At 32.5% G+C, this 16,712-nt stretch overlaps 1 protein-coding gene across 2 annotated transcripts in view; it reads right to left on the bottom strand.

Moving 5' to 3' along the window:
* LOC118744679 (serine/threonine-protein kinase MARK2) overlaps positions 1-16,712 on the bottom strand; it is a 40,926-nt gene that overhangs the window by 3,206 nt on the left and 21,008 nt on the right. The window contains exons 13-14 of one of the 2 annotated variants that reach the window (XM_036477857.1): positions 15,615-15,738; positions 1,538-1,687 (exon numbers count right to left, since the gene is read on the bottom strand). In XM_036477857.1, the coding sequence (XP_036333750.1) occupies positions 1,538-1,687; positions 15,615-15,738 (274 nt within the window). Of the gene's footprint in view, positions 1-1,537; positions 1,688-6,051; positions 7,575-15,614; positions 15,739-16,712 lie in introns of those variants that run through there. The other variant, XM_036477858.1, reaches the window with a different exon arrangement.

Raw genomic sequence — 16,712 nt, 5'->3', positions numbered from 1 at the left:
TCCAATTTTATAAGGCTCTTATTTATCCAAATTTTCAGGTAATAATAAAAAAGATTCAATTTAAATGTTACTTGTTGTCGTAGTCGTTTTTTTTTCAAATTTATGGCTTTCTATTATAAAATCACATAACGCTGTTTGCAAGTGGACTACTCGTATGTCGATTCAATCAAAAGGTATAAGTTATTTTATTATTTCAATGGCATGTTTGAGACCAATTGGAGAATCACATTGGAGTTCAAGTTGAGAACAAGCATTTTCTCAACTTGAGAAACAGCCCTATTTTCATACAAAGAAAAATGTCATTTTTGTTGAGAGCATTATGATCCACCACTTGAGGTACTGTTGAGAAACAACGTTGGATATTTGAAAAATACCTTAGTTCTCAACTTAACCTCAAGTTGAGCTCAAACCTAAATGTTTGTTGGGATGAACCAATTATACCAGACCACTTAAGAATAACATTAGCCGTTTGTTTACATTTGTTCGTTGTTTACAATTTGGTGGTGGCTTTTTTTTACTTAAATTTTCTGAATTTTCACTTTTGAGTACACATAAGGTAAAGAATAATTTAACACAACGGCACGATTTCGTCGTTTTCGCTTTATTTACTTCTTAGCTCTGTCAGAAACAAAAATGGCGTTGAAATTTTGACAGCCAGAAAATAACTTTTTTCTTTCTTTCCTTCTTACGTGAGATCTTGTGTCTTTCGTTCATGTGTAGGTACGATATTCACCCTCATTGCGAGAGTCGTGTCGAATGCAAGTCGTTTTTCGATAGTCGAATCGTATAGATTCCCTAAAATTTCCACTCGACTAGTGTATTAAAACGGAAAAACTTGGCAGCACTGTATAGTTTTCGACGATTTTCGTCGCTTACTTATTTCAGCACGACAGTAGACAATGCCAATGTTGTCGAGTCGTACAATTTAGCCTAATTTACGACTTACGCAATGAGGCTGAATATGACAGAAAAAACGACGAGACATATAAACTCAATTTTGGGTCGTAGATTATGGACCTGTATACCGTTTTACTAGATCAGCTAATTTCCCAAAGTTATTTTCATTTTAAGTTTGCTTGTGAATGAAAAAAATTAAAACTTTAACATGAAAAGTGTTACTTTTACGCCATGTACGGGTATGGCCATGTACACGGCGTATGAGTAACTTCTTTCCAGCTCATACATACGTCATCCAAAAAAATAAATACACATTTTCATTTCATCGTTAATACCTCGATTTTATTTTTATTTTTTGTAAAAAGAACGGGCTTCAATACTAACTAAAAAAATACAAAAAATCTTTTTTGTTTTAATTGTTAATTTTCACTGTTAAAATTTGTGTTTTTTCATTAAAATGGAAATATCTTAGAAAAATTACCTGATCTAGAAAAACCGAATATAGATTCGTAACTACGACTCAAAAATTAAGTTTGCGTGTTTCGGCACGTTTTTTTTTTGTGTAATTTCAAAACTTGAGATTTTACCTACAGTGTTATCGATTTGTGCACTGTGTGTATTAAGTAGTAAATCTTCTTACCTCTCGCGTTGTTCATAGTCGCAGTTGTTTTGATCGAGCACTTCTCGTATTTTCTGCATTATTTGGTCCGGCATCAGAGGTGAAGTGGTTTTCATGGACCATGTAAAACGCAATACGCGCGGCTTGGCCGATTCCTCGGTCGCTGAAGCGCTATAGAGATTAAGAATAAAGAAATATGTAAATGACACACAGGTTTATAAAAGTACGAATTTGAACGAAAAATTGGAAGATTGCGTTGCAATTTGCGTGGCACATAGCCATGTAAGTCCTTCAAAAATATCGAAAGTATAAAATAAAAATATTTATTGAAATATGCCGGATGGAAATGTTTGCCACTACATATTTGAATAATATGGCGCCTGTTCGAGGCACTTAATACAAGCGGCAATACTGCAGCGCTGACGAAAATTTGCAAGACTGTAGCAACTTCCCAACTGATAAAACTTTGCTAGAAATTCACACCGAACGTGATACTTAAATAATTCGCACAACATTGCGGTTGTGATTGCAACTCGACCAAACTCATGATTACAGCGTGGCGACGAATAAGCGTTACACAGTTTTTTCTTTTTAATTAAAAGAGTCCTTTATAGATTTTGCGAAGAAAGTATTTTATTGTTAATTTTCCACAGATTTTACTTTAATTGTGTTAATTAGTTTTAAGATTTTAATCCGTATTTGCATTTGTCATCAGTGTAAACTTTTTAAGGTTTTTTAGGTGTATTTTTTCTTTCTTTATATAAAAAAAAAGAAAACGCAAAAAAAAATGTGTAGGGTTGGTCGAATGAATGGCCGTCCTGGTCCTGGTTACGAATATATGCGATTACCGAGTACAGGGCTTATGTTGACAAAAAAGGGGGGGAGTATAAAGGACTCAAAATGGGGGAAATTAGCCTATGGTTACAGAAGATATACAATAAATTAATCGACGAAGACTTGCGTGCCGCTTGCACTTTTCTCTCGCTGGTAAACCCAAATAAAGGTTAAAATTTAAAAACTAATTAATAAAATTAAAGTAAAATCTGTGGAAAATTAAGAATAAATTACTTTTTTTCGCAAAATCTATAAATTGCCCTTTTATAAAAAAAAAAAATCTGGATAACAGTTATTCGTCGCCACGCTATATACATATCAAGTATTTTTTGCGATTATATATGTAAATCGTAAGCCAAGGCACATAAATACAGGTAGAAGTCAAAATGACGTTGCTCTCATGAGAACCAAACTTTTAAGCTTCAACTTGATTTTATTTTATTTCCTATATTTCGTTACGCTTTAAATGTCATATCGTTGTTTTTTTTGAATGTTTGTTTATAACAAATTTTAATTAACACTTGAATTTTTGTAGTGTTGTGCGGTTTATACTTAGTGTAGGTATGTGTTAAAAATGCAGCACCCGAAGCGTTGTTTTTTATGTGGTGTTAAATATAAAGCAGATACCACTAATTTTTTAACGTGCCTCAATGTCCTTCGCGTAAGGAGCGTTGCGAAAGCAGCTGTGGGGCAGAGCTGCTGCGAAATGCCTTGCTGTGCGTTAAACATTTTAAAGGAGCAGATTTCACAAATACACCGCCAAGTGCTGTTCCTATGACCCTTATGCCAAAAAGTTCCTCTAACAACACTGCAACTCATAAATCAAAAACAAAAAGCAACATACAACTTAAAAAATTGTAACTAAAGAAAATAAATAAATACAAATTAACTTCAAATTTACTTAAAAACGTCAACCAGTGAAATACAATTTTTTATTTCTCCCTACACACGCTCATTTTTATTTTTACTCTCCCGAAAACTTTGACTTTTGTAGGTTTGACGTCAAATTGGCTTCTACCTGTTTTTATTGTACCATGATCGTAAGCAACAATGTATGTATAGATTTTTTTTTTACAAATAGGGGTGTGTTCGAGCTACGTAACAATTACCGCAATATTGCAGCATGGTTGCTTTCTTGATTATATGTTGCGGATGCTTAACTTAAAATCTTCTGAAATGCTGCAGAAATTATGCAATATGAATATGTACCGTTACGGAGGGAAAAACAATTTGAATTTTGTCGTTTGCTTTGTTTATACTTTTGCGTGGCTACAATTTTATAGTAAGCGGCACTATAAGTACAGAACTTCATTGCACATAGCAGTTTTACGTGTAGTTTTAAACAACGTTCCACCGCTATTTGCTACAGTTAAATGCTTAGAAAGCAGCTTCTTTCCCTTATCAAAATTAAATGCAATCTGCCATTATGAAACTGTAGCTGCAATTACCAAGTGCAGGACCTTTTTTAAACTCTTGTTTCTTCAAGGGCTTGTAAGATTTAAAAGTATATCAGAAATATGAAAATCACTCAAGCGGGCTTATATTCTTATTTTATCAACTAGTTAGTATAAAAAAAATTGCATTTGCATTCAAAATTGCTATTTTAGCAACTAATGGGTCATATGGAAGCATACATTCGAAATTATTTCACTTTTTTGTTTATCTACTTGATGAGTTTTTAATTTAACCGCCTTTCCCGATCATATATGCAGGAGTTTAAACTATTTTTTTTTTATTGCAAATTTTCCTTTTAATCTCCTGACTAGGTTTAAACTACACGACAAGTCGAGAAATATGTATAACAATTGATTATAAAACATGAAAACTATCGTAAGCGCCAATTCTTTGATAGCATCAGTCTCTTTTATCCCGCGTTATTACGCTCTCGATTCAGTGCTCTCTCGGAAATTTTTTGGGTTATTATACACTTTTCCAGTGAAAATTTGCAGGTTCCAGTACAAATTAGTACTGACTATTTGTTACTATATAATATGATTTAATTATCACACATTACATATACATACATACAAGTAAACTGAACCGCATTGCAAAAACTTAAATTTTAATTGAAATTCGCTTTTAACAAACATTGAAAACAAAACGAATGATATTCGTTCAACCACATTCTGAAGTAGGGCGTTCTTGAGCCATTTTCTGAGATAGGGCGTTTTCGAACCGGCTGCCGAGATATTTCGATCTTCCACTCAACCGTCGATATCAAATCAAAAATAAATTTAAAAAAAATCGATCTCAATGGCGCTGTTGTATTTGATTTAATATTGCGACGACCGAGGTGGATACTGTGCTTATTTTCCTCATCCGATTTCGGTTGTGATAAAGTGGAATGCTAATTCAAAAGACGGCGCAAAGTTGCCTCAAAGTCCATGTTTCGAAATATCTTAAAATATCAAACTAAGTGGTTGTTTAGTTTTTTTCTGCGAAAAGTAGCGCTAGTGGTATTAAGAAAACACTGGAACTCGGTGTTTATCAATCGTAATTTAACGCGCGAATTCGAGTTTTTCAAGGACTCAACAGCGGTAGTTGAGTGATCGGTTGTTGTTGGATTTACCTTTATTTTTAATGCCAAGTTCAATAATATACATGGGTTGGTCTATACCAGATTTTTCCTAGTCCTTTCATAGTTGAGAACATTAAAATTATTCCATACATTTGCAATAACTTATAAGTAACTTGTGCCGCCGTGCTGTGAATGATGATGGTATGAATTCTTACAGGACATCTATATAAGCTGGGCACATGGTCAAATGCTCTTTATCGGTTCTGCGACTCGATCAGCGGGACACTACTACACATTCTCATCGAGTGTGGCGCCATCTGCAGAAGACGTGAGAGAAGTGGAGGCTCTATGTGCCGCAGCTTAGGCACATTCATTTTCTATCTCGAAATCGCTGTTGAACTTTCTAAGCGATATAGGTTTAGAACAAGTATTGTGAAGAGTAGGGGACACAATAGGCCACTAGGTCGCGGTGCACACATCATTTTAATATCTATCTATCTATTGTCTGAATGCTCACACTAGCAGATCACCCCTATGGCAAAAAGTAGTAGCGGTTATCCAAATTTGTTGAAATTTGTTATGCTTTACTTTTGCTAGGAATGAAGAAGTAACCTTTTTTGTCAAAGATATCCGATTTTAATACAATTTAGTTTCTATATTGGTATCTGTAAGGCTGACGGGTGTGGCAATATACCGATTTCGTCAATTTTTTAGATTTAGGTTTTACTGGTTAAAAGTAAGATTATAAACTGAGTGTAGTGGGCGTGGCCCTGTGCCAGTCTATAGCATTTTTCATATTTCTTTATTTGTAATCAGGTGTAATACATGTAGCGCATATCAGCAAAATCGGAACACGTTTACTACTGTTTGCTACAGCTTTAATGGGTATCGTATCTTCTACGGTGCGGCGCACTAGAACTAAATTTATGGTCCAACAGAATGAAGATTTCATGCCATGCTACCATCTTGCCTTTCTGCATCTCCTAATCTCAATCCGATTTAAAATGTGTATGGAATACTAGCAGTACTACTTTATGCTGAGAATTGCCAGCTTGTAAACATATATTTTTTTTTTTATGCAAAACCTATTTCATTGTAGCATACTCAAAACTAGTGGAGATTGGCTAATTAGTGTGCCAATTTCCTCTTTTCTTTTCCGATTGATTTTCGAAATTCGAATATTAACATTTTAAGATTATTATGTACAAGTAGCATGCTTTATTAATTGTATTCATATTACACACATATTGGATATTCTACCATACATATCTACATTCTACATATAAATGTATAAAACCAAAAAGTGAAACTAAAATGTATCAAAATTTCATGCCATCTGTCCGTATGTAGAGTGGAGAATATTCTTATTCATTAACTATAAAATACGTGATTTATTTTCAAAATTATTGTATTTGAAAATAATATAGTCACACTTTTTATTTATGTATTTCTTTATTTATTACACAAACGGGATTATAATATATTTATGTATACTTATGTATATAGTTATACTAAATTATATTACATTTAATGATTTTCTCATTAACGAACCATAATGTAATGTTATGTATGTATGTGTGTGTTTGTGTAATTTCTTCTTTTTTTTTAATTATAATACAAGTTCATTTATTAGTAATATAAACTCGATATATTGTTTACTAAATTGGTTTATTTGCGTCTATTGAGTTGTTTAAAACACATACATACACAAATTTTATTAACTACTTAAAAGTATTGACAAATATGCATTCATATCGTACGACATACTATTTAGGAGTTTTACAAAGCTAACGATCTAGCTGCTCTGTTGGTTTTGCTTTAAATAAACCACAAAACTAATAGAACAGTTAGGAAATAGACTAAACCAGTTCTTTTTCTTCGTTCTATCAAGGCTGCCTTTTGCCAAGTGTGTAGTAGTTGTTGAGTGGGTATGTGTGTTGGTTGGTTGGTTCGTGGTGAGTGTAGTACTTTTCAATTTTATTAAATTTTATTTATATGTATGTATATATTTGTTGAGACAATACGTATAAATCGATAGACATAAGAATGCATGTGCATGTTTGTATATGTCTTAATTTTCATTAATTAGCATTGCATTTTTACTTGCATTAATAATTACTTATCTTCAATATTTATTCATGCTTGAACTAAATTTAATACATAGTAGATAGATTTTTGCTTCAAGATCACGACGTTAGATTAGTTTTGATAATACAGTGCACAAAAAACTATAGAAATTAAATGGTCACAATTGCGTTTACTATTTTTTAACTTAAATCAACGAAAATTTATTAATTTATTTAAAATTTATATAACTTTCAGCGCGATCTTATTGCTACAGAATGTTGTGATATAAAAAAAATATTTTTTGTTTTTTTAATTTTGACGTTAATATTGACGTTTCTTATTTTTAGCATTGTTTTTTTTTCTATTTTGTTTGTTTTTAGTTTTTTGTTTTGGGTTTTATTTTAATTTTAACTTTATTTTGCAAACTTTCGTTTTGTTTACAGTTATTTAAAGTATAGGCGTAGTACTTTTCAAACGTAATATGTTGCGTTTACTGATTATTTCGCATTTCAACGTTGCCGCAGACTTGAAATGTTTTCTCTCCTTCATTCACTCAAGTTTTCAATTATGTATTTTCGTTTTAATTTCTACTAGCATTCGTTAAATCGTAACATTGTTTTTGTTATTTACTGGTTTGGCCTAAAATTAAAGAAAAAATAATAGTAAAAGAAATTATTCACTGTTAAAAAAATATTGTTTGGTAATATTTCAAGAAATACTAAAACATTAAATATCTCAATCAACTGAAGAATACCACTACAAATGAACATAGAAAAGAAATATGTAAATAACGAAAAGACAAAAACAACTAGTAGATATTCTTCTTATGAAACCGAATAATCCAAATATAGCATGTGCGATATAAAATGAATAAAAAATAGAAGGAGAGAAGTAATTTTTAAAGATGCTTTTACTAACATACATACGTAATATAGTAGTAGAGGTTGTTATTATTATTTTTATTTTTATTTTTTATTAGCTACATATATCTATATGTTGTAGTAAAAAGCTGATTTTCTTATTTCTCATTGCTCTCCCCAAATTAACTGTTATTATTATTCTTTATGTGGTATGCATGTATGTATGTACATCACTTTTAGCTGTTTCCGAAAACATACAAATGTAATTTTTGTATAGCAACAAACGCATGTGACCATTTGCTAAATATTTCTATAGCTTTTTTTGACTTCACATTTATGACGCGTAAAAAAAGATGGCAAAATATTACACAAAACAAGCTGCATATTAAGGATATAAGCATACTATATAGGTAGTATGTATTTATGTATGTATATGTATGTATATATAATTAAATGAATGCTACGAGGGCTACTAAACACAGTACATACATCATATTCAAACGTTTGCGTACATGCACATGTACTCTTGCGTGTACGCGGTTTGGAAGAAATGTAAGGATTGGATTGTCACTTGGCAAATGAAATAGTATTTCTATAAACGCATATAAAAAATTAAATAAAACAATAATGTCTTGCAATAGTTTGTTCCCACGAAACTTTAATACTGATGTTTTCATATACAGAGATGTTTCTCATTTTGGAGCTTAACTCCCTAATTTGTGATTCAAAAAAAAAAAACAGATTAGCCACACAAAATTTGTCCCTCGTATATAACGATGTTCCGATGGCCCGTAATTCGCTCACTCATTCGTTATTCGCTTTCCAAATATCCTTCGAATTACGTAATTCACTTGTATAATTCAGATCTAATTACCATGCGAATTGCGAAAAATAAATCGGTGCCGTCTCTAATTCTAATGGGAAATTTATTGAACTCTGCTGTCAGAGCAAGAGAGAATAGAAAATATTAAAACAAAGAAAGAGGGGTGGGAATTAACTGTCAAATTAAAGCGCGAAGCGAACAACTTAGTTTGAAGAAATTTGAGATTAAACTGATAACTTTTCGGTGTGCAACACAGTTTTATCAATTATTTATGCGAAGAAGAGGAGTAATGTCATATGTGAAGGTAAACAAAAAATGGGCGCCAGCAAGGAAAATACGTTTGTAAACGTATTTCCAATGAAATATTAAGTAAAAATATCTTTAAATTGCTTAATTTAGCAGAAAAAAGTAATCACAGGGAAGAAATTGAACTTCTCCTTGACAACGAATTTGTTAGCTAATAATTCATGATTTGACTGTGCAGTGCAGACGGGTTGTCTAATACGGCTTTCCCACAGCATCGTGAATTACTTTGTTTCTTTCCCCAAATAACGATCGCGCATTACACCACACACGGGCACATTCTTGATTCGATTTGACAGTTCTCCGTCTATGTGTTCTTTTTGTTTTCTTCGCTACAAAATTGATGCAAAATGTAAGCTATTGCTAAAAATTTGTATTAAGTAGGTGATGAACACATTTTATTAGCATTACTTTTAGTTCTCAGAAAAAAGTACCAGTCGATAAATCTCCGATAAAAATTAGAGGCGGCAACGATTTGTTCGTAATTCGCATGGTAATTGCATCAAAATTACCAACAAATGAGGTAATGCGCTCTCAAAAATTTTCTATGGCGAATTACGTAATTCGAAGGGTAATTGGAGTGCGAATTACGAATGAGAGAGCGAACTATGTACGTAAATGGGGTGCCATGGGAAAGCCGTATAATACGTGCCGTCTCTAATTTTTTTGGAATTTTATCGAAACTAGCTCACAAATCAAAGGTGGCACTTTTCTGAGTACGATAAGTAAAGTTTATACATGTGTAGATTACCAATTGAATACGGAAACTTATAAATTTTTAGCAATAACTTAAGTACATTTTGCATAAATTTTGTAGCGAAGAAAGAAAAATCAAAACAGAGATAGAGAACTGTCAAATCGAATTAAGAATGTGCCCGTGCAATGGGGTAATTCGCGATCGTAATTGGGGAAGCGAACAAAGTAATTCAGGGTGCCAGGGGAAAACCGTATAACGAACCGTATTCGATAGAGATTGTATTTATGTATATGTAAACGTATATATTCCAATATAGCCCTGTACACAAGTTTAATACTTAGAGATGGAATCAGTAAAACCAAACGAAAATACTGAAGGCAAAAAGCCTCTAACATGCGCAGCAGGAATGTAAAAAGTTCAATAGAATGGCGTAAATTACATCGTAAAGGGACACTCAATCTGTGAAAACTACTTATTTGAACTGATAAAAAAAACTCCGGCGTGTGACCAACGCAAGAAAATATGTGCATCGTTTGAAAGATAAGTAATTTCAACTGAACCGATTGAAAAAATAAACCCAAGCAGATGGAGTTTAAGAGGAGACTTCGGTAGTTATGTATGTCATGGCATGGATATTCTATGGTTAAAAAAATTAAATAAATATTTGACACTCACATTTTTGTGACAAGTGTTTGTCGAGCTTCTCCTCCAATTTGTGGTATGTGTCTAGCTGTTACATATACCACAAAAGACGGAACTAAAAACCTTTCGCTGTCTACAAACGGGCAGTAGGTACAACCAATTTACTCAAGACGTCGTAAAAACGTATTATAAATATTATAACTAAATTAATTAAAATTGCATGATCAAAAAGATATCCGTATAAAAAAGAAAAAAAAACAAATTTAAAATAATAATCAAACAACTCCAAAAAAAAAACTTAAGAAAGGTCCAACAAACAAATCCCTGGAATAATATGATTTATATCCTATTGACAGCACATTTCTACTGAAAGCTTAACTGCAGTAAATAGCTGTGCAAGACATTTGCGTTTCCATCGCATGAAACTTAACGAAGCGCATACATATACAAAGGACATAAAAAACAAAGTACATAGTTGCAAAGCTAATCTTTGGCTTACAGCAGGTTTAACGAGATTTTTTAATTGAAAATTTTACTTGATTTTTTTTTTGCTGGTTCTATTACGGTTGTGAATGCGCCCTTGGCGGAAGATAAAGGTGCTAACTGCAGTTAAGGTGAAAATAGGCTATAAGCGTTGGAAGAACATATTGCATGCCTTTGGTTGACTTTAACTAGCTCGCATTTAAGTCAATTTACATACACATACTACTACAATATTTAAAATTTTTCAATTAATGTAATAGAAGAATTCAATTACAAAAAATATGAAATTACTTATTAGAAAATGGTGTGTAGTCACTACATAGCTGCGCCATTCTATTGGTTTAAGTGCAAATTTGTATTTTTGAATTAAAAACATGCTGTTACATGCACACTGCTTCAATACAAAATGGAGAAAGTTCTAATGTTAGTTTTTTGTTGTTCTTTATTAAAACCCCAGAGTAAAGATTACGATTGATAAAATTATATTCAGTCCAGAATTTTTTATAATATCGTCTCAGAGCTTTGAGCGATTGCTTCATGTTGAAGCCAAAGTGTTAAAAGATTCATATTTATTGGGAGTTTTTTTTGTTTTTGTTTTGTCGAAACTAAAAAAGTTAACAAGAAATCGCCGTTTAAAGCTATATACATATAAGAAATTTATCGTTGTGAAATCTAAGTTTCTAGAACTACAGGGCACGATCTAAGTACGTACGTATGTATGTAAATATTAAAAAATGGTACGTGTGCATCTGTAGAGAGGCTTACCACTCAGCGAAGAAGCTACAAGTTCTTTTTACGTAAAAATTTGAGGTTCAACAGCCTAAATAAAAGCGTTGAGCGAAGCGTTTTTTGCCGCCAAGCGTTAACGCTGAACGCTGAAGTGCTTTACTTTAACAGAACCGGAAACGCTAAGTTAATGTTGAATTAACAGCGACAATGAGCATAGGTTTGTGAGTGAAATACGAAAATGGCAGTTTCTTTCGATTTCTGCAGCCAACTTCACTTTCTAGCGCCCTGTCAAAATCGGATTTTTAAACCGCTATTTCGGTACATTTCATACATGGGCATGCAAATTTTTTAACAGCTAGACAACGCTGACGTTTTATTTAGGTATAGCTGTAAATAGTGACGATTTCTATTAAGGATTGTGTCAAATAAAATTGTCCGTCATACTTGTACCCATATTGTAATATTCAAGGAAATTATTGGTATCAAGGCGAATTTCATACAAGAAGTTGTTACCACAGTAGCTGATTTCAAGGCGAATTGTGCTGATTGTCAAAATGATTGTTGAATGTCTGTGTTCGCTTTGATTGGTATCTTATTAAGTCTGTATTAAATGTCACAACATAATGAATGTTAGCTTTGTTTCTTTACTTTTCTAGCAGATAATTATCAGGAAGGAGAAAAATGGGAAAAATTACAGAATTACACTCACAGAGCGAAATATAGAAACTAGCAAATAAACACTTGACCGTTGTTTTTGACAATTGCGCGATTTTTTAATAACTTTTTATATTTCAAGAGTATTCACAGATACCTACTAACATTTTGCAACACTTCATCAATACTCGATGATTCGCTCATTTTTATTAAAAAAGAACTACTAAAAGTATGCAGAAAGAAAGAATGAACAGCAACTGTGCTTAACCTCTTTTGTTTACGTTTTAACAGCTTACTGCAGAAATTAGCAGGAGGACAAAAAGGAAGAGCCTAAGAACGAGAGAGAGGAAATTGGAGTTGCGAAAATATTTTAATTTTTAATTTTTGATATACATGGGTATTAATTTAAACGCGCAAATGCCTCCCAACCTCGTAAAGAAACCGGTTTTCCATACAAAATTAAGTAAGCTTACGAGGTTTACTTGGTTACGAGGCATTAACGCGTAATAACCATAATATTTTTGTGAATAAAATTTTTTTTGACGCAGTAATGTCAAATGCAAGGTTTTGCAATGACTCTTGTTTAATATGCAAGCCAAGATAACTTTTCATAAGCCAATACAATTATACAGACTAAGTTTTAGCAAACTTTTCTGTTTCTTGGACAAGAATTTTCTACAGGCGATTCTCGAAGAACTGTCGCTGATAAAATCTGAGCAAAAAAGTGAAAACATTTCCTAGTAAATTTTCTGTTTAGTAAGCCATTTGCATTTGTGGAAAACGAAGCAGCTGATTTATGTACGTACGTAAAGGAAGGCTTGCAAAAGACATTACTTATATTCTTATATGAAATATACACTTTTTTCGGTCTGATCACACTTCATGCCAATACGGCAAAGCAACCTTGGGGAGTGGTTTCAAAAGAATTACGTAAATTTGGTGCCTGAGAAGCCAGTCGTCCACCAAACTGTTCCGAATCATTTCCGAATCGTTTTTCACATATTTTTTTTTCTATAGTTTCAAGACAATTCATTGAGAATATTAAAAAAAAATATATGTATGTACATTTTTTCTGCGCAGCCTCCTCTGACCAGAGACAAACAATTTTAATAGAGGCAAAACTTTCATCAAACCATTTATTTGCTACAGTCAAAATTGCAGCTAATAATAGGCGATCGCTGAGGCACGCAGTATTCTGATTGCTGATTTATGTATGTCTGCATAGCAGCCTAAATCACCTGTTTCAACATATGTATAAGTATGGGTGCGTTCAGAAATGCATCAAGCCAAGGCATCAGTCTCTTTTATTTCTAAACTATAACTGATAGAAATGTTAAACATGCGCAACCACGGTTAACAGCCGAATTGTAACATAGTTGCGTAAATAAGACGTTTCCATCAATTATAGTTTAGAAATAAAAGAGACTGATGTTGTTGTTGTTGCTGTAGTAGCATACAAGTTCCCCAAAGGGTTTTTGGCGAGTGTTGCTGGAGTGACAGTCCTTGGCCAGATATAAATCTGGGTCGTTCCGGTTACGTAGACCCGTCTGTCGTGGGAACGAAAAAAAAGAGACTGGTGCTTTGGCTTGATGCATTTCTGAACGCACCCTATCTATATATGTACATTTTATATGCGAAAAATAGAAATTCATTTCATTTGCAATTAACAATATTACAAAAAATTCCCAGCAAATATGTATATGTAGATATTTTGAAGCTCGTATTAGAACAAATGCTATTATGCATGTACATACATCTATTACATCCTGCTTTCAAATGCATTGATTTAATGAAAATTCTATGTACATATAAACTGCTTTCACAATTGAAAACTTTCTGAATACCTATACGACATTCAAAACCCTTTATAAATGAAACTTTATATTTTAAAGACTATGTGCCAGGCAATAAATTGAAATTGAATTGTAAAAACGTTAGGAGAATTTAAGATATTAAGCTTTGAAGTATAGTAATATATTATTCAAACCAAAAATATTCATTTAGTAAACGTTGAGGAATAACTAATTAGAAAAATGTAATGATAAAGATGTACAAGTATACAACCGTTTCTTTAAGAGCTTTTGTTTTACATTATTACAAAAGTTCCAAGCAATTCTTCTAGCTGAATAATATTTTTACGCAATATAGAAATTGCTGCACCTGTAGAATTCCATTCCATTTCAAACAAAAGAAGTCCAGTTTTCCCCAATGTACATTGAATAAATGTACGTCGTTCGCCGTAAACCACATGTTCTACGAATTTTTACCATAAAGCTGTTTGTGTTTGAATCGAGCAATTTTTGCTGTTGCAGTAGGTTGCCAGAATACCTTTTCGTGTGATTTCTTTATTCTGATGCTGGAGAAGATACTGCAGAACTGAACCTCTCAGGTACAATTTTTTACAAGTGCGTCGTGCTTTATTGGAATCGCTTAGAAGAAGCTCGTTGCCTTAAATTATTTTTTTTAACGTTTTGAAGCTGTGCTGAAGAGCTGGACTTGGCTCATTTATATTTGGCTTATGGAGTTAAACGGCAACGAGCAATTTGTTTAGACTTCATTTTTCATTTGTTTAATCTGTTGTAGATATTTCTAGATTTACATTATCATAAAACTGCCTGTGTATAAAATTCAAACGTCGAAACGCGACAACTCCACATTAGGTTAATTTAAAATATAAGCTCTCAGAAACACGCGGTACCCGCATTTTTAATGTAAAAAAAAATTTATAAAAAGAAAAATACTTTTCCGCTCTTAGCTTAATCCACTTCAGTCTACCAAATGAGCTGGCACAATGAGATTTAAAATTAACAATTAATGGCAGCATTACTCACAGGCAACAAGGTTTATAAATGTCGCAGAGTTATTAAGAAAATTTTGAGAAAATCTAAAATGTTACAACAACCAACACCGGCGTCACGACAAATACATGTGTACGCATGTGAATGAAGCATATCTCCGTACACCAGAAAATGAGGTTATTTACTATTGTTATTACGAATATTGTCACTTAAATGAATTGATAATGAACTTGCCATGAGGAAATTAGTAAAGATTGTCACACACAGTATGTATGCTTAGGAAAAAAAAACAATTAGCATAGTGTTAATAAATACATTCGGTGGTATATGAAAATTAAATGCAAATTTTATTAATTGGCAAAAAATTGTAGTTTTTGTTTCAGTTGTTCTTCTATATTATTTTTTATAGCATGCTAAAAATTGCGTTTCTCCTTAAATACATATGTATATGCACATATATCACGGTTTGAAAATAGGAAGCGAAGTGCTTTTCTTTAACGTTAGCATTGAAATATTTAATGCTTTAGCATCTCTTAAAAATGTTTGAAATAATTATAAAATTTATATTTGGGCAACAAAATTAAGAATGGTGAATTTGAGAATGGGTGAAAATGCATTATTTAAAATAAATTTTTTTCAAGTGTACTTTATGCCTCTTTCTTTATCTTTTCTTTGTTTATTTTTACTCACCGTTTACTGAATCGGGATGACAGTTTCGAGAAAAAACTCATTCTGCCTGGATGCGGAGAGTCTCCAGATGCACCACTCGTACCAGAGTACTCCAATGCAGCATTGTTTCTAGTCCTTGTTTGGCCTGTAAAATTAAGCATTAGAAAATATATTTGACTATTGTGTATGGATGATAGATAGCTAATTAGAATTACAAGAGTATACAAATGAATTAATAATAGACGAGTTTCGAAAAGGAGAGCACGCGAAAGTTTATAAATATAACAAAAAATCTATCAAGCTTTGTGTTTTAGTGTTATTCATATATCTGAGTCGAAGCAAGATGCTTAAATATACCCTTAGGAGGCTTGTGTTGGGCAAAGAGGCACTCAGTAAAAATATTCCATCGCGACCGTAGGGCCTACGAACGATCCAGATTTTATATCAACATTTGTCAAAATTGTTTGGAGGAATTTTTATGCCGTTTCAATAACAACATCGCATTTGCTTGAAGTTTTTGACATTTAATTCGTTTTTAATAATTCCAAACAGTGCTAATTTCGAAAACGAAACGCTTCCATCAACAAGTTGTGGGAATGTAAATATCTAGGTACTAGTTATAGCAGCATAACTAATCTAAGTCCTAATATTCATTATTTTGTTATTCTTCTTTTGTATTACTCTGTGGATGAGTTGTGACTTCTCGATTTACATATATCCCCTGTTATCTCAAATTTATAGTATAAAAAGAAAAGTACACGTCGAGTATTTAAGTGCTTGGGATAACTTATATAAAATAATTACGGTAGTAAGTATAACATAAAGAATTATTCGAAACTAAATACACAACTCAATTATAATGGCATGCTTAAAAACGAAATACTCTTAAGAAAATGAATTTCTCAAAGGAAAGTATGTCTGAAAAATGAATAATAAGATTTTCCGTGGTATGATAAGCTCGCTTTCACTTTGCGCCAGAGCTCGCAAATTTAAGCAATAAAGCTGATTGCAGCAAACAATTTCATGCGTTGAACTCGGGCGACCTACTAAAAAGATCTAAGCGTATAAGCTTAGTAAAATTAAAGCACGAAATGAAACAGCTTAATTTGAAACTTAACT

This window comes from Rhagoletis pomonella, unplaced genomic scaffold (assembly GCF_013731165.1).
Source record: "Rhagoletis pomonella isolate Grant_MI unplaced genomic scaffold, Rhpom_1.0 Rhpom_scaffold_00008, whole genome shotgun sequence".
Classification (NCBI taxonomy): domain Eukaryota; kingdom Metazoa; phylum Arthropoda; class Insecta; order Diptera; family Tephritidae; genus Rhagoletis; species Rhagoletis pomonella.
The sequence above is the reverse complement of the archived record's forward strand: the minus strand, read 5'-3'. Positions and strand labels throughout refer to the sequence as shown.